Source organism: Hemibagrus wyckioides, linkage group LG05 (genome assembly GCF_019097595.1).
Source record: "Hemibagrus wyckioides isolate EC202008001 linkage group LG05, SWU_Hwy_1.0, whole genome shotgun sequence".
In the NCBI taxonomy this organism is placed as follows: domain Eukaryota; kingdom Metazoa; phylum Chordata; class Actinopteri; order Siluriformes; family Bagridae; genus Hemibagrus; species Hemibagrus wyckioides.
In genome coordinates this window covers 484,259-510,774 of record NC_080714.1, presented here as the reverse complement: position 1 = coordinate 510,774, position 26,516 = coordinate 484,259, and the positions used below count along the sequence as shown (strand labels likewise).

Genomic DNA, 26,516 nt, shown 5'->3' with positions numbered 1-26,516 from the left:
AACACCACATAAGCACCAAACAAACACCACACAAACACCACATAAACACCAGACACTACACAAACACCACATAAACACCAAACAAACACTACACAAACACCACATAAGCACCAAACAATCACCACACAAACACTAAATAAACACTACACAAACACCACATAAAACGTGAGATTAATAAACAATATCCATCACAGAGCACTGAGTATAATACAGCCATCATTCCACACTCAGTTATGACATTTCACAGGGTCACACACACACACACACACACACACACAAACACTGTGAGGTTAAAGTGTGTGTTGAACTCTGCACAGGGAGAAACTCTGTAGCGTCGCCGCCTCACCCAGGAATGTTCCTGCCCCGAGTCTTATTATAACCCCCCCCACACACACACACACGAGCACGCACACACACACACACACACATGAGCATGCACACACACAAACACACACACACAGCATGCACACACACAGCATGCACAAACACGAGACTCACAAACACAAACATACACATGAACACACGAGCATGCACGCACACACGCACACACACAGGGCTAGACTCAGCATTTAATTCTTAACATTATAGACAGACACACTGACCAGCAAAGGAGAAAGAAATATAGATAGAAAGGTGTGTGTGTGTGTGTGTGTGTGTGTCCGTGGGTGGAGCCAAACTCCTCCCTGCTTTCTGATTGGCTGGTGGAGCTTCCCTGTTCTCTCAAAGCCCAGGGGTGATTCTTCCTGACCTTTGACCTTTTAAAACACTGCTGGAAGAATCAGGATCACTCATTAAAACTGAGTGACCAGTGAAAGTGTTTACATGGAAAATGAAACGTTTAATTATCTGAGCGAGTGTGGAGGTCAGAGCAGAGTATGATGTCACAGTGATGCGTTTAAATGGCCACACACGAATGGCGTGAGTGTTCACGTGAGGAAACACGTGCTGGGGTTCGGACCGGAGTCACCTGAGGGGTGTGTAAACTTTCGTGCAGAGCCGAACAGAATCCAAATGTTTAATGAGAGTCCATTAGCCCTGACCTGCCGCCTGTGTCCACTCTGTAATGTTTATTAAAGATAAGCAGGTGCCACAAGAGGAAAGGCCATGCAGGAACGGCCAATCAGATCGCGCCGATCCAGAGTTCAAAGTTCACCTTCAGTCACAGTTACACAAGCAAAGCACACACACCCACACAAACATGTACACACACACATGTACAGACACACACACACACACACGCACAGACACACACACGTACACACACACACATACACACGCACAGACACACACACACACACAAATCTTGAGTCCTGCTATCAGGTGCTAGCGCCATGCTACACTCTGTAAAACTCTGTGGTTTCTTCACCAACTTCTACAAACAGTCCAAAACCTCAGGTCACTAAAACCAAACAGAGCAGATTTCAGCATGTGGTCATTTTTCTGACCGAACCAGGAGAGAGAAATTGTTACACACCCTAAAATTCAGAAGTGAATGTTTTCTGTGGAGTTGATCAGTCTCTCTCACACGGTGCTCCACTCTTCTCTCTGAAGAACTCACCACTGCATCTCAGTGGGGTCGAGGTCTGGACTTTGGCTTGACCATTCCAACACCTTCTTGTTATCTCCTTTAGTCACACAGATGTTGATTAGTTGGTGTGTTTGGGATCTTTTTCCTGTAACATGACCCAGTTAGAGCTCCAGCTGCTGGACAGATGGCTTGACCTTTATCTCAAGAAGGTTCAGGTATGAAGTTCATCGTTGGAGTGAAACAGAGCAGTAGCAGTTCCTCCTCTGAGTATGATGATGTAGGGTCTCCTTGGAGTGATGTAGACACACACACCTGAGTGCTGCAGGACACTGAACTGCCAGATGTTCTGCTCTACAGAGGAGCTCACACACGTCCTGATCATCTACTGATCTTCTGCTCTTCAGTAAACGCCTGATTTCTCCCTTAATGACTAGGGGGACTGAAGGGGACACAGTCTTAAACAAGTCTTTACTCAGTCTTAAACAAGTCTTTACAAAGTACTAAAGATGGTCAGATCTGCAAATTGCAAGTCTTAAACAATCTCAACAAGTCCAGCCATGCTGATCACATTCGGAAGACCTAATAAAGTCTTAACAAATCTGAGGAAGTGTACATTTACAGCATTTAGCAGACGCTCTTATCCAGAAAAACTTATAATTTATACAACTAACAGTTGAGGGTTAAAGGCCTTGCAATGGTAGCAGCTTGGTGGACCTGGGATTCAAACTCAAAACCTTCTGATCAGTAGTCCAACACCTTCACCACAGAGCACCACAGGAAGACCTGCAGTGTTAGAGAGGGTCTGATGAACGAGTCTTCAACAACACCTGAGACACACAATGCAGCAAGACTTAACCAGCTGAAGATCTTTAAAGCCCAGTCTCAGGTCTGCGGTGAGCTGCTCGTGATCAGTCGTGTCTCAGTCTGGACTCACGCACACTTCTCCTGCAGACAATGAGCTGGAGGTTCTGGCTCTGCTCTGATGGGATTCTTGAGCTGGTGTAAACTCAGGTTTAAACACTGCCAGCTCTGATTCATCTCTGAACTTTAAGAGCAGAGAAATGATAAACATTTAGTTTGGACTCATGAGTATCATAAACACAGCTGCTCTGTTTGAAGCTGAAGTTACGCTTCTGAGTTTCTTACGTTACGTCCATCAAAGAGTTTTGTAGTCTTCATGACTTTCTTCTTCAGGGACCTAGAAGAGCCAGGGAGAGTTTAGCTGAAGCTCAGAGCTGCAGAGAATCAGCGAGGTTCAGCAGAGAGGTGAGAGATGAACCCACACAGGCATTAGTGATTACCCCCCATTAACCCAACCCCCTCCCCCACCCACACGCACACACACACTCCCCCGAGGGTAAATGAACACACTGAGTCACTGCTCTTCTCCAGCCATCTATTCACAAAAAAGCTTTATCCTGCCAGATCACCATGGCAACGTCCACATAACGCTGACCGTCAGGTCCGGCCACTCGTTTCACTGCTCTACTGTTGACGTGTGAACAAACACTGCAGAGATTACTCTGCTTTAAACTAATCAGTGTGATGAGTCACAGACATTGCTGGGTCAGCAGGGGCGGGGCTTAGTCCAATCTGATCCACCAATCAAACTGTATTGTGTGACATCATCTGCTGTCTTTCTGTCACGTCTTTAGCTATAAACTAGCCACATGAGACTGAGACTCTACACTCAGGTCTGTTCATCACTTTTACACACTCACACACATTCACTTATACAGAGTTACACTCAGAATTAATGTCTTACAAATGTCTCATATGTAAAACTGTTGATCTTCCCTCCTGACTCAGCCCTCAGCACTGAGGTGTGTGTGAGAGAGAGAGAGAAAGAAAGAAAGAAAGAAAGAAAGAAAGAAAGAAAGAAAGAAAGAAAGAAAGAGGAGGAGGATGAGGAGGAGGAGCAGGAGGAGGAGGAGGAGCAGAAGGATGAGGAGGAGGAGGAGGAGGAGGAAGGAGCAGGAGGATGAGGAGGAGGAGGAGGAGGAAGGAGCAGGAGGATGAGGAGGAGGAGGAGGAGGAGGAAGGAGCAGGAGGATGAGGAGGAGGAGGAGGAGGAGGAGGAGAGGGAGGAGCAGGAGGAGGAATAGCAGGAGGAGGAGGAGAGGGAGGAGGAGAGGGAGGAGCAGGAGGATGAGGAGCAGGAGGAGGAGAGGGAGAAGCAGGAGGATGAGGAGGAGGAGGAGAGGGAGGAGCAGGAGGATGAGGAGGAGAGGGAGGAGCAGGAGGAGGAGGATGAGGAGGAGGAGGAGAGGGAGGAGGAGGAGAGGGAGGAGCAGGAGGATGAGGAGGAGGAGGAGGAGAGGGAGGAGGAGGAGGAGGAGGAGGAGGAGGAGGAGGAGAGGGAGGAGCAGGAGGAGGAGGAGAAGGAGGAGCAGGAGGAGGAGGAGAGGGAGGAGCAGGAGGAGGAGGAGGATGAGAAGGAGGAGAGGGAGGAGCAGGAGGATGTGGAGGAGGATGAGGAGGAGGAGAGGGAGGAGCAGCAGGATGAGAAGGAGGAGGAGGAGAGGAAGGAGCAGGAGGAAGATGAGGAGAAGGAAGAGCAGGAGGAGGAGAGGGAGGAGCAGGAGGATGAGGAGGAGGAGGAGGAGGAGCAGGAGGATGAGAGGGAGGAACAGGAGGATGAGGAGGAGCAGGAGGATGAGGAGGAGGAGGAGGAGAGGGAGGAGGAGGAGGAGGAGGAGGAGGAGGAGGAGAGGGAGGAGCAGGAGGAGGAGGAGAAGGAGGAGCAGGAGGAGGAGGAGAGGGAGGAGCAGGAGGAGGAGGAGGATGAGAAGGAGGAGAGGGAGGAGCAGGAGGATGTGGAGGAGGATGAGGAGGAGGAGAGGGAGGAGCAGCAGGATGAGAAGGAGGAGGAGGAGAGGAAGGAGCAGGAGGAAGATGAGGAGAAGGGAAGAGCAGGAGGAGGAGAGGGAGGAGCAGGAGGATGAGGAGGAGGAGGAGGAGGAGGAGGAGCAGGAGGATGAGAGGGAGGAACAGGAGGATGAGGAGGAGCAGGAGGAGGAGAGGGAGGAGGAGGAGGAGGAGAGGGAGGAGCAGGAGGATGAGGAGAAGGAGGAGGAGAGGGAGGAGCAGGAGGATGAGGAGCAGAGGGAGGAGCAGGAGGATGAGGGGGAGGAGGAGAGGGAGGAGCAGGAGGATGAGGAGGAGGAGAGGGAGGAGCAAGAGGATGAGGAGGAGGAGAGGGAGGAGCAGGAGGATGAGGAGAAGGAGGAGGAGAGGGAGGAGCAGGAGGATGAGGAGCAGAGGGAGGAGCAGGAGGATGAGGGGGAGGAGGAGAGGGAGGAGCAGGAGGATGAGGAGGAGGAGAGGGAGGAGCAAGAGGATGAGGAGGAGGAGAGGGAGAGGGAGGAGCAGGAGGATGAGGAGGAGGAGAGGGAGGAGCAAGAGGATGAGGAGGAGGATGAGGAGGAGGAGAAGGAGAGGGAGGAGCAGGAGGATGAGGAGGAGGAGAGGGAGGAGCAGGAGGATGAGGAGGAGGATGAGGAGGAGGAGGAGGAGAGGTAGGAGCAGGAGGATGAGGAGGAGGAGGAGGAGGAGGAGAGGTAGGAGCAGGAGGATGAGGAGGAGGAGAGGGAGGAGCAGGAGGATGAGGAGGAGGAGAGGGAGGAACAGGAGGATGAGGAGGATGAGGAGAAGGAGGATGAGGAGGAGGAGAGGGAGGAGCAGGAGGATGAGGAGGAGGATGAGGAGGAGGAGAAGGAGAGGGAGGAGCAGGAGGATGAGGAGGAGGAGGAGGAGGAGAGGTAGGAGCAGGAGGATGAGGAGGAGGAGAGGGAGGAACAGGAGGATGAGGAGGATGAGGAGGATGAGGAGGAGGAGAGGGAGGAGCAGGAGGATGAGGAGGAGGATGAGGAGGAGGAGGAGGAGAGGGAGGAACAGGAGGATGAGGAGGATGAGGAGGATGAGGAGGAGGAGAGGGAGGAGCAGGAGGATGAGGAGGATGAGGAGGAGGATGAGGAGGAGGAGAGGGAGGAGCAGGAGGATGAGGAGGATGAGGAGGAGCAGGAGGATGAGGAGGAGAGCGAGAAGGAGGAGGAGGAGGAGGAGGAGGAGAAGGAGGATGAGGAGGAGGAGGAGCAGGAGGATGAGGAGGATGAGGAGGAGCAGGAGGATGAGGAGCAGGAGGATGAGGAGGATGAGGAGGAGGAGCAGGAGGATGAGGAGGAGGAGGAGCAGGAGGATGAGGAGGAAGAGGAGCAGGAGGATGAGGTGGAGGAGGAGCAGGAGGATGAGGAGGATGAGGAGGAGCAGGAGGAGGAGGAGCAGGAGGATGAGGAGGATGAGGAGGAAGAGGAGCAGGAAGATGAGGAGGATGAGGAGGAAGAGGAGCAGGAGGATGAGGAGGAGGTGCTCTTCCTCTGTCAGATTTGTCCAGTATAATGAAGAGTTTGTTTTAATGCAGCAGGTCACTTTAACCTCAAATACAAAAGTTCATTAAATTATATTCTAATTATACTTAATGACTGCAAACAGAGTAAATACACTCAGGGAACAGCAGTGTGTGTGTATATTAAGTATAGTGTGTGTGTGTGCGTGTGTGTGTATAGTGGGTACAGAGTGTGTGTGTATGTGTATGGCAGTGTGTATAGTGTGTGTGTGTGTGTGTGTGTGTGTGTGTGTATTAAAGCGAGTCCAGAGCCGTGTCAAGTAACGGGCAGCTCGTGTGTCGACTTGTTGGACGAGAAACTCTGCTGCTGTTTATAACTGGGAGCTCCAGGACGCCTCGCTGCAACTCACTCTTACACACTCACTCTTACACACTCACTCTTACACACTCACTCTTACACACACTCACTCTTACACACTCACTCTTACACACTCACTCTTACACACACTCACTCTTACACACTCACTCTTACACACTCACTCTTACACACACACACTCTTACACACACACACTCTTACACACTCACTCTTACACACACTCACTCTTACACACTCACTCTTACACACTCACTCTTACACACACTCACTCTTACACACTCACTCTTACACACACTCACTCTTACACACACACACTCTACACACTCACTCCTCACACACACACTCTTACACACTCACTCTTACAAACACCACTCACTCTTACCACACTCACTCTACCACACACACACTCTTACACACACACACTCTTACACACTCACTCTTACACACACCACTCTTACACACTCACCCTTACACACACTCACTCTTACCACACTCACTCCTTACACACTCACTCTTACACACTCACTTACACACTCTTACACACTCACTCTTACACACACTCACTCTTACACACACTCACTCTTACACACTCACTCTTACACACACTCACTCTTACACACTCACTTACACACTCTTACACACTCACTCTTACACACACTCACTCTTACACACTCACTCTTACACACACTCACTCTTACACACTCACTCTTACACACACTCACTCTTACACACTCACTCTTACACACACTCACTCTTACACACTCACTCTTACACACACTCACTCTTACACACTCACTCTTACACACTCACTCTTACACACACTCACTCTTACACACTCACTCTTACACACACTCACTCTTACACACTCACTCTTACACACTCACTCTTACACACTCACTCTTACACACACTCACTCTTACACACTCACTCTTACACACACTCACTCTTACACACTCACTCTTACACACACTCACTCTTACACACTCACTCTTACACACTCACTTACACACTCTTACACACTCACTCTTACACACTCACTCTTACACACACTCACTCTTACACACTCACTCTTACACACACTCACTCTTACACACACACACTCTTACACACACTCACTCTTACACACTCACTCTTACACACTCACTCTTACACACTCACTCTTACACACACTCTTACACACTCACTCTTACACACTCACTCTTACACACTCACTCTTACACACACTCACTCTTACACACTCACTCTTACACACACTCTTACACACTCACTCTTACACACACTCACTCTTACACACTCACTTACACACTCACTCTTACACACACTCACTCTTACACACACTCACTCTTACACACTCACTCTTACACACACTCACTCTTACACACTCACTCTTACACACACTCACTCTTACACACTCACTCTTACACACACTCTTACACACTCACTCTTACACACACTCACTCTTACACACTCACTTACACACTCACTCTTACACACACTCACTCTTACACACTCACTCTTACACACTCACTCTTACACACTCACTCTTACACACTCACTCTTACACACACTCACTCTTACACACTCACTCTTACACACTCTTACACACTCACTCTTACACACACTCCACTCTTACACACTCACCTCACACTCTTACACACACTCACTCTTAACACACTCACATCTTACACACACTCACTCTTACACACACTCACTCTTACCACACACCTCACACACTTACACACACCACTCACACTTACACACACTCTCTACACACACTCACTCTTACACACTCACTCTTACACACACTCACTCTTACACACTCACTCTTACACACTCACACACTCTTACACACTCACACTCTTACACACACTCACTCTTACACACTCACTCTTACACACACTCACTCTTACACACTCACTTACACACACTCTTCACACACACTCACTCTACACACTCACTCTTACCCACACTCACTCTTACACCACTCACTCTTACACCACACTCACTCTTACACACTCACTCTTACACACACACACTCTTACACACTCACTCTACACACACACACTCTTACACCACTCACTCTTACACACTCACTCTTACACCACACTCACACTCATACACACACCTCTTACACACTCACTCTTACACACCTCACTCTTACACACTCACTCTTACCAACACTCACTCTTACACACACTCTCTACCCACCACTACACATACACACACTCACTCTTACACACACACTCCCACACTCTCACACCCACTCTACACACCTCACTCTACACACCTCACTCTTACACCCACTCACTACCCCCTCACCACACACACTCACTACCACCCACAACCTCACTCTTACACACCACCTCACTCTTACACACACTCCACACTACACCCTCACTCAACCCACTCCCTCTACACACACTCACTCTACACACCCCTACACCCACTTACACACACCTACACCTCCTCTACACACACTCACTCTTACACACTCACTCTTACACACACTCACTCTTCACACACTCACTCTACACACTCACTCTTACACACACACTCTTACACACTCACTCTTACACACACTCACTCTTACACACTCACTTACACACTCACTCTTACACACACTCACTCTTACACACACTCACTCTTACACACTCACTCTTACACACTCACTCTTACACACACTCACTCTTACACACACTCACTCTACACCACACTCACTCTTACACACTCACTTACACACTCACTCTTACACACACTCACTCTTACACACACTCACTCTTACACACTCACTCTTACACACTCACTCTTACACACACTCACTCTTACACACTCACTCTTACACACACTCACTCTTACACACTCACTCTTACACACACTCACTCTTACACACTCACTCTTACACACTCACTCTTACCCACTCACCTCTACACACACTCACTCTTACACACACTCACTCTTACACACTCACTCTTACACACACTCACTCTTACACACTCACTCTTACACACACTCTTACACACTCACTCTTACACACACTCACTCTTACACACACTCACTCTTACACACTCACTCTTACACACACTCACTCTTACACACACTCACTCTTACACACTCACTCTTACACACACTCACTCTTACACACACTCACTCTTACACACTCACTCTTACACACTCACTCTTACACACACTCACTCTTACACACTCACTCTTACACACACTCTTACACACACTCACTCTTACACACTCACTCTTACAATCACTCTTACACACAGTTACACACTCACTCTTACACACACTCACTCTTACACACTCACTCTTACACACTCACTCTTACACACTCACTCTTACAATCACTCTTACACACACTCACACATTCACTCTTACACACACTCACTTACACACACTCACTCTTACACACATTTACACACTCACTCTTACACACACTCACTCTTACACACACTCACTCTTACACACAGTTACACATTCACTCTTACACACACTCACTCTTACACACAGTTACACACTCACTCTTACACACACTCACTCTTACACAGTTACACACTCACTCTTACACACTGTTACACACTCACTCTTACACACACTCACTCTTACACACACTCTTACACACTGTTACACTGTTAGATGATATGAAATGAAATTTAAACATAATTCTTTAAACATCAGATTTCTACACAGATGAGTCCAATCACTGAGGCGCAGAGGGCTGTGTTCCTAATCCCTGCCTACTCCCTTCACCCTGTTCCCTACTTCCTAACCCTATTCCCTACACCCTGTTCCCTACACCCTATTCCCTACACCCTGTTCCCTACACCCTATTCCCTACACCCTGTTCCCTACTCCCTACACCCTGTTCCCTACTCCCTACACCCTGTTCCCTACTCCCTACACCGTTCCCTACTCCCTATTCCCTACACCCTATTCCCTACACCCTGTTCCCTACTCCCTACACCCTGTTCCCTACTCCCTACACCCTGTTCCCTACTCCCTACACCGTTCCCTACACCCTATTCCCTACACCCTGTTCCTTATTCCCTACACCCTGTTCCCTACTCCCTACACCCTGTTCCCTATTCCCTACACCCTGTTCCCTACTCCCTACACCCTGTTCCCTACTCCCTACACCGTTCCCTACTCCCTATTCCCTACACCCTGTTCCCTACTCCCTACACCCTGTTCCCTACTCCCTATTCCCTACACCCTGTTCCCTACTCCCTATTCCCTACACCCTGTTCCCTACTCCCTATTCCCTACACCCTGTTCCCTACTCCCTACACCCTATTCCCTACACCCTGTCCCTACTCCCTATTCCCTACACCCTGTTCCCTACTCCCTACACCCTGTTCCCTATTCCCTACACCCTGTTCCCTACTCCCTACACCCTGTTCCCTACTCCCTATTCCCTACACCCTGTTCCCTACTCCCTACACCCTGTTCCCTACACCCTATTCCCTACACCCTGTCCCTACTCCCTATTCCCTACACCCTGTTCCCTACTCCCTACACCCTGTTCCCTATTCCCTACACCCTGTTCCCTACTCCCTACACCCTGTTCCCTACTCCCTATTCCCTACACCCTGTTCCCTACTCCCTATTCCCTACACCCTGTTCCCTACTCCCTACACCCTGTTCCCTACTCCCTATTCCCTACACCCTGTTCCCTACTCCCTATTCCCTACACCCTGTTCCCTACTCCCTATTCCCTACTCCCTACACCCTGTTCCCTACTCCCTACACCCTGTTCCCTACTCCCTATTCCCTACACCCTGTTCCCTACTCCCTATTCCCTACTCCCTATTCCCTACACCCTGTTCCCTACTCCCTACACCGTTCCCTACTCCCTATTCCCTACACCCTGTTCCCTACTCCCTACACCCTGTTCCCTACTCCCTACACCCTGTTCCCTACTCCCTACACCCTATTCCCTACACCCTGTTCCCTATTCCCTACACCCTGTTCCCTACTCCCTACACCCTATTCCCTACTCCCTACACCCTGTTCCCTACTCCCTATTCCCTACACCCTGTTCCCTACTCCCTATTCCCTACACCCTGTTCCCTACTCCCTACACCCTGTTCCCAATTCCCTACACCCTGTTCCCTACTCCCTACACCGTTCCCTACTCCCTATTCCCTACACCCTGTTCCCTACTCCCTACACCCTGTTCCCTACTCCCTACACCATTCCCTACTCCCTACACCATTCCCTACTCCCTATTCCCTACACCCTGTTCCCTACTCCCTACTCCCTACACCCTACACCCTATTCCCTACTCCCTATACCCTACACCCTGTTCCCTACTCCCTACACCCTATTCCCATGTTTATCTTATTATTATTATTATTATTATTATTCCCACATATTTCGAAGACATATTAATGTAATCCTCAGTTTAAACACTGAACACATGCCGGAATATCTGTGTGTGTGTGTGTGTGTGTGTGTTAAAGAGTAAAATATTTTCTGCTTTTAACTTTACTGAATTTTCATGTGTCGATAAAACCGTGAGCTCGCGCTGTGACGTGGAGAGAAAATGTGCACAGCACCGAGAGAGAAAAAACCAAAATCTCCAAACTAGTCTTGCAGAAATGCACGAGCTCTTTGCACGCGCACACACACACACACACACACTAGGAGTAACGCAGTAATGTTCTTTAGCATAACGTTCGGGGTGAAGAACTTTGTACCTAGTTCAACACACACACACACACACACACACACTCTCTCTCTCTCTCTCTCACACACACACACACACACTCTCTCTCTCTCTCTCTCTCTCACACACACACACACACTCTCTCTCTCTCTCTCTCACACACACACACACACACACTCTCTCTCTCTCTCTCTCTCTCTCTCACACACACACACACACACACACACACTCTCTCTCTCTCTCTCTCACACACACACACACACACACACACTAGGAGTAACGCAGTAATGTTCTTTAGCATAACGTTCGGGGTGAAGAACTTTGTACCTAGTTCAACACACACACTCTCTCTCTCTCTCTCTCTCTCTCTCTCTCACACACACACACGGATTGCGGCTATTCCCGGTTTTCCCGGTGGTTCAGTAGATCTGGACTCACCTCGGGCTGTGTGTGTGTGTTCCTCCAAGGCTCCGAACTCCTCCGCGCGCATTAAACACTCACACACTCCGGATCAGGACAACATGGTGTGTGTGTGTGTGTGTGTGTGTGTGTGTGGAGAAATGGAAGTGTGGCCAAATCGCAAAGGGATTTCGGACTTTGGGTTTCGAATAATGTCTGAGAACAGCGCCGCCTGGCGTCTCTCTCTCTCACACACACACACACACACACACACAAATAATAATAATGATGACGATGATGAAATTGCTGTGATTTTCGAGGAGAGAGCTGTGGAATGAAATGTGGTTGAGAAGCACCAGAGGAACAGAGTGAGATCTCACGTTTCTCCTGAAGTTCTGCTCTCTTCATTATCACAGTGATGCCACACACTGAGCCGATAAACACACTCTTCATCCTCATCATGTTTTAATCCAGACTCCATCAGTGAGTCAGACTGCACTCTAATAAAGGTCATGATGAAATTTAGCTCTAAAATACAGAAAATTGTCTCTATAAGTGCATCGGCCTGCAGAATGGAAAGGTCACTCTTAATAAAATGCAGTGGAAGCTTCGCCTCTCGCTTCTGGTCATTAATGCTGGCTGTTAAACACACTGCACTGACCTCATACATTAACACAGTGTGACACACTGCACTGACCTCATACATTAACACAGTGTGACACACTGCACTGACCTCATACATTAACACAGTGTGACACACTGCACTGACCTCATACATTAACACAGTGTGACACACTGCACTGACCTCATACATTATCACGGTGTGACACACTGCACTGACCTCATACATTAACACAGTGTGACACACTGCACTGACCTCATACATTAACACAGTGTGACACACTGCACTGACCTCATACATTAACACAGTGTGACACACTGCACTGACCTCATACATTAACACAGTGTGACACACTGCACTGACCTCATACATTAACACAGTGTGACACACTGCACTGACCTCATACATTAACACAGTGTGACACACTGCACTGACCTCATACATTAGCACACAACACAGCGTGTTCTGAAAGTGTGCAGTCTGGCCTGCAGGGCTCTAGAGTTTAGAACTTTACAGGCCGTTCTAGAGTTTATAGTTTAGAACTTCACACTGTTAGACTGATGTTTCTAGAGTAGAATTGTATTGTAGTATTGTATTGTATTGTAGTGTGTGTAGGGAGTAGAATTGTGTAGAGAGTGGAGAGTAGAATTGTGTAGTGTGGAGGGTAGAATTCTGTAGTGTGTGTAGAGTAGAATTGTATAGTGTGTGTGTGTGTGTGGAGTAGAATTGTGGAGAGTGTGGAGAGTAGAATTGTGGATAGTGTGGACAGTGAAATTGTGTAGTGTGTGTGGAGACGAATTGTAGAGATTGTTGAGAGTAAAATTGTGTGGTATGTGTGTGTAAAGTGTGGAGAGTAGAATTGTGGAGAGTGTGGAGATTAGAATTGTGGAGAGAATCTTGTAGAGTGTGTAGAGTAGAGTTGTGTAGTGTGTGAGGAGAGTTGAATTGTGTAGAGTGTGTGTGGAGACTAGAATTGTGGAGATTGTGTGTGTAAAGTGTGGAGAGTAGAATTGTGGAGGATGTGTGTGTAAAGTGTGGAGAGTAGAATTGTGTAGAGTGTGTAGAGTAGAATTGTGTAGAAAGTGTAGAGAGTAGACTTGTGTAGAGTGTGTGTAGAGTAGAATTGTGCAGAGAGTGTGGAGAGTAGAATTGTGTAGAGTGTAGGGTTGTGTAGAGAGTGGAATTGTGTAGTGTGTGTGCATGGAGAGTAGAATTGTGCAGAGAGTGTGGAGAGTGGAATTGTGTAGAGTGTGGAGAGTAGAATTGTGCAGAGAGTGTGGAGAGTGGAATTGTGTAGAGTGTGGAGAGTAGAATTGTGCAGAGAGTGTGGAGAGTGGAATTGTGTAGAGTGTGGAGAGTGGAATTGTGTAGAGTGTGGAGAGTGGAATTGTGCAGAGAGTGTGGAGAGTGGAATTGTGTAGAGTGTGGAGAGTAGAATTGTGTAGAGTGTGGAGAGTGGAATTGTGCAGAGAGTGTGGAGAGTAGAATTGTGGAGAGTGTGGAGAGTGGAATTGTGTAGAATGTAGAATTGTGTAGAGTGTGGAGAGTGGAATTGTGTAGAGAGTGTGGAGAGTAGAATTGTGTAGAGTGTGTGTAGACTAGAATTGTGTAGAGTGTAGAATTGTGTAGAGTGTGGAGAGTGGAATTGTGTAGAGAGTGTGGAGAGTAGAATTGTGCAGAGAGTGTGGAGAGTAGAATTGTGTAGAGTGTGTGTAGACTAGAATTGTGTAGAGTGTGTAGAGTAGAATTGTGGAGAGTAGAATTGTGCAGAGAGTGTGGAGAGTAGAATTGTGGAGAGTGTGGAGAGTGGAATTGTGTAGAGTGTGGAGAGTAGAATTGTGCAGAGTGTGGAGAGTGGAATTGTGGAGAGTGTGGAGAGTAGAATTGTGTAGAGTGTGTAGAGTAGAATTGTGGAGAGTGGAATTGTGCAGAGAGTGTGGAGAGTAGAATTGTGTAGAGTGTGGAGAGTAGAATTGTGTAGAGTGTGGAGAGTGGAATTGTGCAGAGAGTGTGGAGAGTAGAATTGTGTAGAGTGTGTGTAGACTAGAATTGAGTAGAATTGTGGAGAGTAGAATTGTGCAGAGAGTGTGGAGAGTAGAATTGTGTAGAGTAGAATTGCGGAGAGTAGAATTGTGCAGAGAGTGTGGAGAGTAGAATTGTGGAGAGTAGAATTGTGCAGAGTGTGGAGAGTAGAATTGTGCAGAGAGTGTGGAGAGTAGAATTGTGTAGAGTGTGTGTAGACTAGAATTGTGTAGTGTGTGTAGAGTAGAATTGTGGAGAGTAGAATTCTGCAGAGAGTGTGGAGAATAGAATTGTGTAGAGTGTGGAGAGTAGAATTGTGTAGAGTGTAGAATTGTGTAGAGTGTGGAGAGTGGAATTGTGCAGAGAGTGTGGAGAGTGGAATTGTGCAGAGAGTGTGGAGAGTAGAATTGTGTAGAGTGTGTGTAGACTAGAATTGAGTAGAATTGTGGAGAGTAGAATTGTGCAGAGAGTGTGGAGAGTAGAATTGTGGAGAGTAGAATTGTGTAGAGCGTGTAGAGTAGAATTGTGGAGAGTAGAATTGTGCAGAGAGTGTGGAGAGTAGAATTGTGGAGAGTAGAATTGTGCAGAGTGTGGAGAGTAGAATTGTGCAGAGAGTGTGGAGAGTAGAATTGTGTAGAGTGGAATTGTGTAGAGTGTGGAGAGTAGAATTGTGTAGAGTGTGTGTAGACTAGAATTGTGTAGTGTGTAGAGTAGAATTGTGGAGAGTAGAATTGTGCAGAGAGTGTGGAGAGTAGAATTGTGTAGAGTGTAGAATTGTGTAGAGTGTGGAGAGTGGAATTGTGTAGAGTGTAGAATTGTGTAGAGTGTGGAGAGTGGAATTGTGCAGAGAGTGTGGAGAGTGGAATTGTGGAGAGTGTGGAGAGTAGAATTGTGCAGAGAGTGTGGAGAGTTGAATTGTGTAGAGTGTGGAGAGTAGAATTGTGTAGAGTGTAGAATTGTGTAGAGTGTGGAGAGTGGAATTGTGTAGAGAGTGTGGAGAGTAGAATTGTGCAGAGAGTGTGGAGAGTAGAATTGTGTAGAGTGTGTGTAGACTAGAATTGTGTAGAGTGTGTAGAGTAGAATTGTGGAGAGTAGAATTGTGCAGAGAGTGTGGAGAGTAGAATTGTGGAGAGTGTGGAGAGTGGAATTGTGTAGAGTGTGGAGAGTAGAATTGTGCAGAAAGTGTGGAGAGTGGAATTGTGGAGAGTGTGGAGAGTAGAATTGTGCAGAGAGTGTGGAGAGTGGAATTGTGGAGAGTGTGGAGAGTAGAATTGTGCAGAGAGTGTGGAGAGTAGAATTGTGTAGAGTGTGGAGAGTAGAATTGTGTAGAGTGTAGAATTGTGTAGAGTGTGTGTAGACTAGAATTGTGTAGAGTGTGTAGAGTAGAATTGTGGAGAGTAGAATTGTGCAGAGAGCATGGAGAGTAGAATTGTGGAGAGTGTGGAGAGTGGAATTGTGTAGAGTGTGGAGAGTAGAATTGTGCAGAGAGTGTGGAGAGTGGAATTGTGTAGAGTGTGGAGAGTAGAATTGTGTAGAGTGTGGAGAGTGGAATTGTGTAGAGTGTGGAGAGTAGAATTGTGCAGAGAGTGTGGAGAGTGGAATTGTGTAGAGTGTGGAGAGTAGAATTGTGTAGAGTGTGGAGAGTGGAATTGTGGAGAGTGTGGAGAGTAGAATTGTGTAGAGTGTGGAGAGTGGAATTGTGCAGAGAGTGTGGAGAGTAGAATTGTGGAGTGTAGAATTGTGCAGAGAGTGTGGAGAGTAGAATTGTGTAGAGTGTGTGTAGACTAGAATTGTGTAGTGTGTGTAGAGTAGAATTGTGGAGAGTAGAATTGTGCAGAGAGTGTGGAGAGTAGAATTGTGTAGAGTGTGGAGAGTAGAATTGTGTAGAGTGTGTAGAGTAGAATTGTGGAGAGTAGAATTGTGCAGAGAGTGTGGAGAGTAGAATTGTGGAGAGTGGAATTGTGTAGAGTGTGGAGAGTAGAATTGTGTAGAGAGTGGAGAGTAGAATTCTGCAGAGAGTGTGGAGAGTAGAATTGTGTACAGTGTAGAATTGTGTAGAGTGTGGAGAGTAGAATTGTGTGGAGTGTGGAGAGTAGAATTGTGTAGAGTGTAGAATTGTGTAGAGTGTGGAGAGTAGAATTGTGTGGAGTGTGGAGAGTAGAATTGTGTAGAGAGTGTGGGGAGTAGAATTGTGCAGAGAGTGTAGAGAGTAGAATTGTGTAGAGTGTGGAGAGTAGAATTGTGCAGAGAGTGTGTAGAGTAGAATTGTGTAGAGTGTGTAGAGTAGAATTGTGTAGAGTGTGAAGGTGTTAATTTTAGCTGCACATTTATTTTCACTGAATTCCTGTTGACCCGCTGCTGACCGCCGCCCTCAGACAGGGAGAACCGCGAATTTCATTAGCCTGAGTTACTGATCCCTCCAGGCTGAGCTATAATGGAATTCAAATGTCTGGGTGTGTGTGCACGTGTGTATGAGTGTGTGTGTGTGTGTGTGTGTGTGTGTGTGTGTGAGTGTTTTAAAGGGTTTCAGGACCTTCTACCAGTCTGTGGTAGACACTGCAGTCTTATTCCTAGCAGCTGGAAAAGCATCATCGGAGCAGGAGATGGAGATGGTTTCTACACCAGTAACCCCTCCATGATCTACAGGTTAAACTGGAGATCCTTCAGAAGGAGACTCCTCACTGTGCTGGATATTCACTCTGATGGTCACTGAGTCTCAGGATGAAGATCTCTTACTAATAACTGTGGATTATAAATCATTATAAACACTGAGAGTGGGATTATAAATCATTATGAACACAGAGAGTGGGATTATAAATCGTTATAAACACAGAGAGTGGGATTATAAATCGTTATAAACACTGAGAGTGGGATTATAAATCATTATGAACACAGAGAGTGGGATTATAAATCATTATAAACACAGAGAGTGGGATTATAAATCATTATAAACACAGAGAGTGGGATTATAAATCATTATAAACACTGAGAGTGGGATTATAAATCATTATAAACACTGAGAGTGGGATTATAAATCATTATAAACACTGAGAGTGGGATTATAAATCATTATAAACACAGAGAGTGGGATTATAAATCATTATAAACACTGAGAGTGGGATTAGAAATCATTATAAACACAGAGAGTGGGATTATAAATCATTATAAACACTGAGAGTGGGATTAGAAATCATTATAAACACAGAGAGTGGGATTATAAATCATTATAAACACAGAGAGTGGGATTATAAATCATTATAAACACTGAGAGTGGGATTATAAATCATTATAAACACAGAGAGTGGGATTATAAATCATTATAAACACAGAGAGTGGGATTATAAATCATTATAAACACTGAGAGTGGGATTATAAATCATTATAAACATGAGAGTGTGTAAAATGTCTGTAGTTGTTAAGCTGAGTATTAATAAAACACTGTAGAACAGGGTTTTTTGTACCATGGTCTGATACGGTTTGATACCAGACAATTTTTCCACGGCCCCAGGGTTGGGGGGGGGTATAGAGGGAGGTCATATTAGCTAGATTTATGTGTTTATAGTGTACGATGGATCGGTGACAGGAGTTTTCACACTGCATGACTTCACAACAGGAAGAATCTCCCACAACTCTGTCTGGTCCACAAACTGTGTTTCACAACCAAACGTACGCAAGATCACACGTGAGTTCTCTCGCGAGACTGGAATTGGAACCACGCAAAAAGTTAGCCAAATGGTCACTCCGGGGAACAAGGATTGTGTTCTGCAGAATTGACCAAATGAATAATTTTGCATTGTCCTGCTGCTGATGCGGCTGGTCAAGGAAATTCAAGATTCAAGAAGCTTTATTGTCATTTCCACCACATATATCTGACAGTAGCAGCACACAGTGAAATGAAACGTTTCTCCAGGACCTGTTTCTGCTTTATTTCTGTTTGATGTAATTGTGAAGCTTATTTATTCTGATTTATTTATTCTGATATTTATTCTGACATTTTTGTTTGATAAAAAACTATAAGCTCTATTAAACTATAATATTGTACTCCAACCAAAGCCATGCTTGCTGACCGCTGCCCTGTACCTCACTCTCTCCCTGGCTGTAGGTCATCACTTTGGTATGTTTCAGTCAGAACTCCTTTCACACTGCAGGACTTTAAATCACCGACAGGTCCAAATATTAAGCATGACAAATATTTCACGGTAGTCGGTGGTTCTCTCAGACTCTCTCTCCATCTCTGTCTCTCTCTCTCCATCTCTGTCTCTCTCTCGCTATCTCTGTCTCTCTCTCCATCTCTGTCTCCATCTCTGTCTCTCTCTCTCTCTCTCTCTTTCTCCATCTCTCTTTCTCTCTCCATCTCTGTCTCTCTCTCTCTCTCTCTCTCTCTCTCTCTCTCTCTCCATCTCTGTCTCTCTCTCTCTCTCTCTCTCTCTCTCTCTCTCTCTCTCTCTCTCTCTCTCCGTCTCTCTCTCTGTCTCTCTCCATCTCTGTCTCTCTCTCCATCTCTGTCTCTCTCTCTCTCCATCTCTCTGTCTCCATCTCTGTCTCTCTCTCTCTCTCTCCATCTCTCTGTCTCTCTCCATCTCTGTCTCTCTCTCCATCTCTGTCTCTCTCTCTCTCCATCTCTCTCTCTCTCTCTCTCTCTCTCTCTCTCTCTCTCCATCTCTCTGTCTCCATCTCTGTCTCTCTCTCTCTCTCTCTCTCTCCATCTCTCTGTCTCCATCTCTGTCTCTCTCCATCTCTGTCTCTCTCTCTACATCTCTCTCTGTCTCTCTCTCTCTCTCTCTCTCTGAGTGCATGCTGGGAGTGGGCGGAGCGCGTTGAGTGTGAGCGTGGTTGACACGTTTCTCATTGCTTAACGTTTAATAACTTCTTGATTTATCTATATATATATATACTTATTTTTTTTTTTGAACAATTTCCTTTTTTTTTCATACCATCTAAACTCTCTGTTTAATCAGAGCAGTTTTCTGGCCGTCAGCACCAGCTTTCCCGCTGGAGAGCATGGCGGCCCAGGGTAGAGACCCCCTCGATAACCTGACGCGCAGCCATGGCGTTAGAGTGGTTACCGGGGCGGGGGTGGAGGAGTGGTGACCGGGGCGGGGGTGGAGGAGTGCTGCCTGGCCGCAGGGGAGGTGGTCGGGCATCGGAACGTTCTGGCGGCGTCCAGGATGAACAGCGCGGTGGTGATGTTTGTCAACATGGTGGAGAACGCAGTGCTGTTGGCCCAGAAGGGCATTATACTCAGGGGTTCACTCACTGATGTGTTCTCCCTCGCAACACCTGCAAAAAAAGTCACGCTGTCCAACGTGCCCCCGTTTATTTCTAATGAAACACTGGAGAGACAGCTTTCCATTTTCGGTAAGCTCGTCTCTCCGATAAGGAAAATGAACATAGGTAGCAGATCAGACCTGGCGAAACACGTGCGCTCATTCAGGAGGTTCACCTACATGATCCTCAATGATAACAGCACTGAACTCGAGCGCACGCTAACATTCAGGATCGACGGGTTTGATTATGTTATCTATGTGTCCACCGTGTCCATGAGGTGTTTCGGCTGCGGAAAAACTGGACATCTAGTGCGTGATTGTCCCCAGGGCGCAGACAGTGGTACAGTCCCCTCTGATGTGAGCGAGGTGTCGGTTCGGGGCAGTGACGGGTTGGATCGAGCTGATCAGAATGACGGAGTGGTCGAGGCGGACTCTCCGGTCACGGACGGAGCGGGCGTCTCTCATGCGGGTTCTGTTAGCGCTACGGCGGGAGAACCAGAAAACTCAGAGCCTAACGTGAGTGACAACACCGAGACCGACCCAGTACCCAGTGATGGGGTGAGTAACACTGGTACCACTGTTCCCACTGCTCAGGCTGAGCAGGCCTCACCTGAGCCGCATATAGAAATAGAAACTGAAACTGATGTTGGACTGATGATTAGTCAGGACAGTGTTAATGAGAATAATGTTGTTGTCTTACCGGAAAATGCAGACGAAGCGATGATGGAAACTGAGCTGACCGTTCTCAAAACACCCGTAAAAAGAAAGACAAGAGACAATGACAAAACTGTGAAAGCCACGAAAAAAGCAGAAAAGAAGCAAGCAGAAAGTATTGGTGAGCTGGACAGTGAAGAGCCCTCTCCTGACCTCACTGTCTGTGTCACCACTGAGGGTCACTGGGTCGGTAAAAAGTACAACGCGAGTGAAATTAAACACTTTCTTAAGATCACAAAGAACATGAAAATGGTACAGATCAACAAATACTTTCCAGACCTGAACAAACTGCACATTGCCATAAAGCGTCTTATGGGTGAAGGGTGTTTCGAGGACAAAGAGTTATACAGGTTAAAGAAGATCGTCACTAAAATCAACACCCTGTTAAGTAATGATGATGATGACACGTCATAGTTCTCTCGGTCCTCACAGACCGCAGACGCCCTTTCCTGTGCTTATTCTTTTCTGTGTGCTCATGCAGGACATTCACATCGCATCCCTGAATGTTAACGGTGCTAGAGACTGCAGGAAGAGAGCTGGACTGTATGAACTCATCAGGCAAAAAAGAATAGATGTATTACTTGCACAGGAAACCCATAGTGACGCTAAAAACGCAGCTGACTGGACACAGGAGTGGGCTGGCCCCTTGTTTTTAAGCGACAATACCTCTGTTAGTGGAGGAGTAGCTATTTTGTTTTCAAAGACTTTTAAACCTCTCTCTTACAGCGTGGAAGAGGTAGTAGCTGGCAGACTGTTAAAAGTCAGAGCTCTTTTAGAGAACCATGTTATGGTTTTTATCTGTGTGTATGCCCCGGCTTCCCCAGTGGAAAGAATAGCTTTTTTAGATCAATTATGCAATGTTTTAGAAACTTGTGATGCAGAGGAGTTTTTATTTGTTGGTGGTGATTTTAACTGTACTTTAGAAAACAGTGACCGCAACCATATAGAGCCACACATGCCTTCAAGAAGAAGACTCCTACACACTGTTGAAAAACACGAGTTAAGTGACGTTTGGAGAAATATGCATAAAACTCAAAAACAGTACACCTGGGCTCATGCTGCTGATGGAAAGGTATCATTAGCAAGGTTAGACAGGTTTTATGTTCCCACACACCACCTAAACATTTTTAATAGTTGTGTTATTAGTCCAGTTGGTTTTTCAGACCACAGCTTGGTTTTATGTGTTTCAGTTTTAAATTGTATTAAACCGAAGAGTTCTTACTGGCATTTTAACACAGTTTTACTGAATGACCAGCATTTTATAGAGATTTTTACTTTTTTCTGGAGAAATTTTAGGAAAGAAAAAAGTGCTTTTATTTCTCTGCAACATTGGTGGGATTTTGGGAAAGCTCAAATAAAACAGTTGTGTCAACAGCACACTTATAATGTCACAAGGGATTTGGCTCGGTCTATGAAACAACTAGAAGATGAGATAACAGAACTTCAGTTGTTAGCACAATCCACAGAGAACCAGAACCATATTCAGACCCTCACAGTCAAAAAGAAAAAGTTATCGGACCTCCTTGAGTTTAAAGCACAAGGTGCATTAATAAGGTCACGATTCCAGAACGCAAACCAGATGGACGCCCCCTCAAAGTTGTTTTTTAGCCTTGAAAAAAAGAACGGACAAAAACGTTTTATTCACAGCCTGCGCTCTGAGTCTGGACACCTTTTATCTGATACAGCTGACATTAGGAAAAGGGCGGTTAGTTTTTATGAAAAACTCTATCAGTGTGAGTACAGAGAACACATCACAGAACAGAGCTTTTTAGAAGACCTGCCCCGAGTGTCACATGACTCCAACACAGAGCTGAGTGCAGATATAACATCAGCAGAGCTGCACAAAGCATTAATGAGTATGGAGTGTGGCAGAGCGCCTGGCATAGACGGGCTTCCGTCAGAGTTTTATAAATCTCTCTGGCATGTTTTAAGGGATGACCTGCTTGAGGTTTTGAACGACAGCTTGACAAGAGGACTGCTACCATTAAGTTGTAGGAGAGCAGTCCTCACTCTTTTACCCAAAAAAGGGGACCTGACAGACATAAAGAACTGGAGACCTGTTTCATTGCTTTGTAGTGATTACAAGATGCTGTCTAAAGTTTTAGCTACAAGACTGGGAAGTGTTCTGGAAGAGGTTTTAAACGCAGATCAGACCTACTGCATACCCGGGAGGTCCATATTTGACAACATCTCATTCGTTCGAGACATTTTCAGTGTCTCCAAACTTTTTGGGCTGAATATGGGTTTCATTTCCATAGACCAAGAGAAAGCCTTCGGTCGAGTTGAACACAACTACCTTTGGAAAACCCTTAATGCTTTTGGTTTTAGCTCAGATTTTATTTCCAAAGTACAAATTCTATACTGTGACATAGAAAGTGTACTGAAACTCAATGGTGGCTTATGTGCTCCGTTTAAGGTGTGTAGGGGGGTAAGGCAGGGCTGCTCTCTCTCAGGGATGCTTTACACTCTGGCCATTGAACCCTTTCTGAATACGCTAAGAGCTAAGCTGAAAGGTGTCTTAATCCCTGACTGCCCGAACGCTATCCGCCTGTCGGCCTACGCAGATGATGTTGTAATAATGGTCGACAGTCAGAGTGATATAGACATGTTACACAGGGTGTCCAAGGACTTTGGAGCGGTTTCCTCTACAAAGGTAAACTGGTCACCTAGAAAAGTGGAAGTGGCTGGTGCCTAAAATGTCTTACAGGGGGCGAACGCTAATTATTAACAATCTGGTAGCATCGTCTCTGTGGCATAAAATAGCCTGTATAGACCCTCCTACAGACCTTTTAATGAAAATCCAGTCGATTTTATTAGACTTTTTTTGGGATAAGTTGCACTGGGTGCCACGCAGCATTTTATACTTACCCAAAGAGGAAGGTGGGCAAGGTCTTATACATTTACAGAGCAGAACTGCAACCATTCGTTTACAGTTTTTACAGAAGTTTTTATGCGGCTCAAAGTTTTTTAGCTGGAAACAAGTGTCCAGTGCCATTTTAAGATCTTTTGGGCAGATGAGAATGGACAAAGCACTCTTTTTAATGAATCCAGAGAGACTGAACACTGCAAGACTGCCTGCTTTTTATCATAACTTGTTCAGAATCTGGAGACTTTTTAGGGTGCAAAGAACCACAGCCACAGACTCTCTTCACTGGCTACTTCAAGAGCCTCTGGTATACGAGGCACGCCTGGACGTCGGGGACTCTTCACTGTCGCAGTCTCTCCTCGCGACTGGTGTCACCTCCCTCAAACACCTGGTGGACGTCGCTGGGCCTCACCTACAGAACGTTGATGGAGTAGCTGCTCGGCTAGGCGTGAGGTCAAAGAGGGCGGTGAGCCAGCTGCTGCGAAAGTGGACTCTGGTCATCTCGCGTGAGGAGAGGGAAATGCTCATGGACTACTCCAGTGGAACTGAAAGCCCCGACTCAGAGGACCCGTTTCCTGAACTTGCACTGTCTGTGGACTGTGGACAGGAAGGCACTGGTCACTTTTTGGACTGTAAAAATATCACAAACATGAACTTTTTTAATGTGACTGGGAAAACGTTTTATAAAGCATGTGTCAAAGCTTTTAATATGCGGTCGCTCAGGGGGAGAGTGGACACACCCTGGCGCACTGTCCTCGGTTTGAGTGAGGAAGAGCGTCCAGAGTGGAGGTCACTCTATAAGCCACCATTGCCGAAAAGAACTGGGGATTTACAATGGAGAATTTTACATGGTATTGTTGCGGTCAATGCTTTTATCTCTGTTCTCTGTCCCCAGGCCGGCCACTCGTGTCCCTTCTGTAATCAAAGAGAGACCATCTTTCATGCTTTTACAGAATGTTCCAGACTACAGTCTCTCTTTACCGTTTTACAGAATATTTTTAGTGTTTTTAACGAAAAGTTTTCACTAAAAGTATTTATTCTTGGTTTTAGGTACACACGCAAAAGACGAGCTCGATGCCAGCTTTTAAACTTTGTTCTGGGGCAAGCGAAAATGGGCATTTACATCAGTCGAAAGCACCAGGTTGAACAAAATGGCTGCCGTAATGTTGTAATGGTCACTACAGCACTCATAAAGTCCAGGATTCTGATTGACTTTGTGTTCTATAAAAAAACAAAGAACCTGTCTGTGTTTGAGGAAACCTGGTGTTGTAGAGGAGCCCTGTGTTGTGTTGTGATGAAAAACTGCAATTTGCACATACACTGTCTTGAACTTTTTGTTTATTTATTTTATTTTATTTTTAACCTCATCTTTTAAATGACATTTTTCTCTATTTATTGACATTCACTGAGAATATGTAAATAAAAGTTTTTTTCAAATTCAATTCTCTCTCTCTATCTTTCCATCTCTCTCTCCATCTCTGTCTCTCTCTCTCTCTCTCTCTCTCTCTCTCCATCTCTCTCTCTCTCTCTCTCTCTCTCTCTCTCTCTCTATCTCTGTCTCTCTCTCCATCTCTCTCTCTCTGTCTCTCTCTCTCTCTCTCTCTCTCTCTCTCTCTCCATCTCTGTCTCTCTCTCTACATCTCTCTCTCTCTCTGTCTGTCTCTGTCTCTCTCTCTCCATCTCTGTCTCTCTCTCCATCTCTCTCTCTCCATCTCTGTCTCTCTCTCTCTCTGTCTCTCTCTCTCTCTCTCCATCTCTGTCTCTCTCTCTACATCTCTCTCTCTCTGTCTGTCTCTGTCTCTCTCTTTCCATCTCTTTCTCTCCATCTCTGTCTCTCTCTCTCCATCTCTCTGTCTCTCTCTCTCTCCATCTCTGTCTCTCTCTTTCCATCTCTTTCTCTCCATCTCTGTCTCTCTCTCTCCATCTCTCTGTCTCTCTCTCTCTCTCTCTCTCTCGCGGCGGAGAGGCGAGTGTGGCGTGTGGAGCGTGTGAGAGCGGTTGGCGTTTTGCCAATTTTTTCGGCACTAAAGTGCAATTCTTTTCCGTTTAAAATCTCGGAATATTAATATACTTATTGTGTGAGTGTGAGCGAGTGTGTGCGGACAATAACTGTGTGTGTGTGTGTGTGCGCAGGTGTGTGTGTGTGCAGGTGTGTGTGTGTGCAGGTGTGTGTGTGTGTGAAGAAGTGGGTGTGTATTGTGTGTGTGTGTGTGTGTGTGTATGTGTGTGTGTGTGTATGTTTGTATGTGTGTTGTGTGTGTGTGTGTTGTGTGTGTGTGTGTGTGTGTGTGTATTGTGTTGTGTGTTTAGTGTGTGTGTGTGTGTGTGTTTGTATTTGTGTGTGTTGTGTATTATTGTGTTGTGTGTGTGTGTGTGTGAGTGTGTGTTGTATTTAAGATTATTGTATTTATTATTTATTGTGTGTGTGTGTGTTAATTGAGAGAGTGTGTTTGTTGTTTATGTTTGATTTGCAGTTTTATTTGCATAGTTTGTGTGAAATTATAGAAATGTGTATAACATATGTGTAATGTGTGTATATTAGTAATTAGTTTATGTGTATTAGTGATGGATGATGATTTTGTGTGATTGTTATTGTGTGGTGTTGTGGTGATTGTGATATGTAAGTTTGCGTTGACGATGTGTGTGTGTGTGTGTGTGTGTGGTAGTGTGTGTGTGTGTGTGCTGAAATGTGTGATGTGTGT

General features: G+C 46.1%; 1 protein-coding gene across 3 annotated transcripts in view; it reads right to left on the bottom strand.

Moving 5' to 3' along the window:
* Positions 1 to 12,512, bottom strand: part of ghra (growth hormone receptor a) — a 39,587-nt gene extending 27,075 nt beyond the window's left edge. The window contains exon 1 of one of the 3 annotated variants that reach the window (XM_058389443.1): positions 12,363 to 12,512. In XM_058389443.1, coding sequence (XP_058245426.1) covers positions 12,363 to 12,414 — 52 coding nt within the window. In that variant the 5' untranslated portion in view covers positions 12,415 to 12,512. The remainder of the gene's footprint in view (positions 1 to 12,362) is intronic. The other 2 variants (XM_058389445.1, XM_058389444.1) reach the window with 2 other exon arrangements.
* Between the last annotated feature and the right edge of the window lie 14,004 nt (positions 12,513 to 26,516).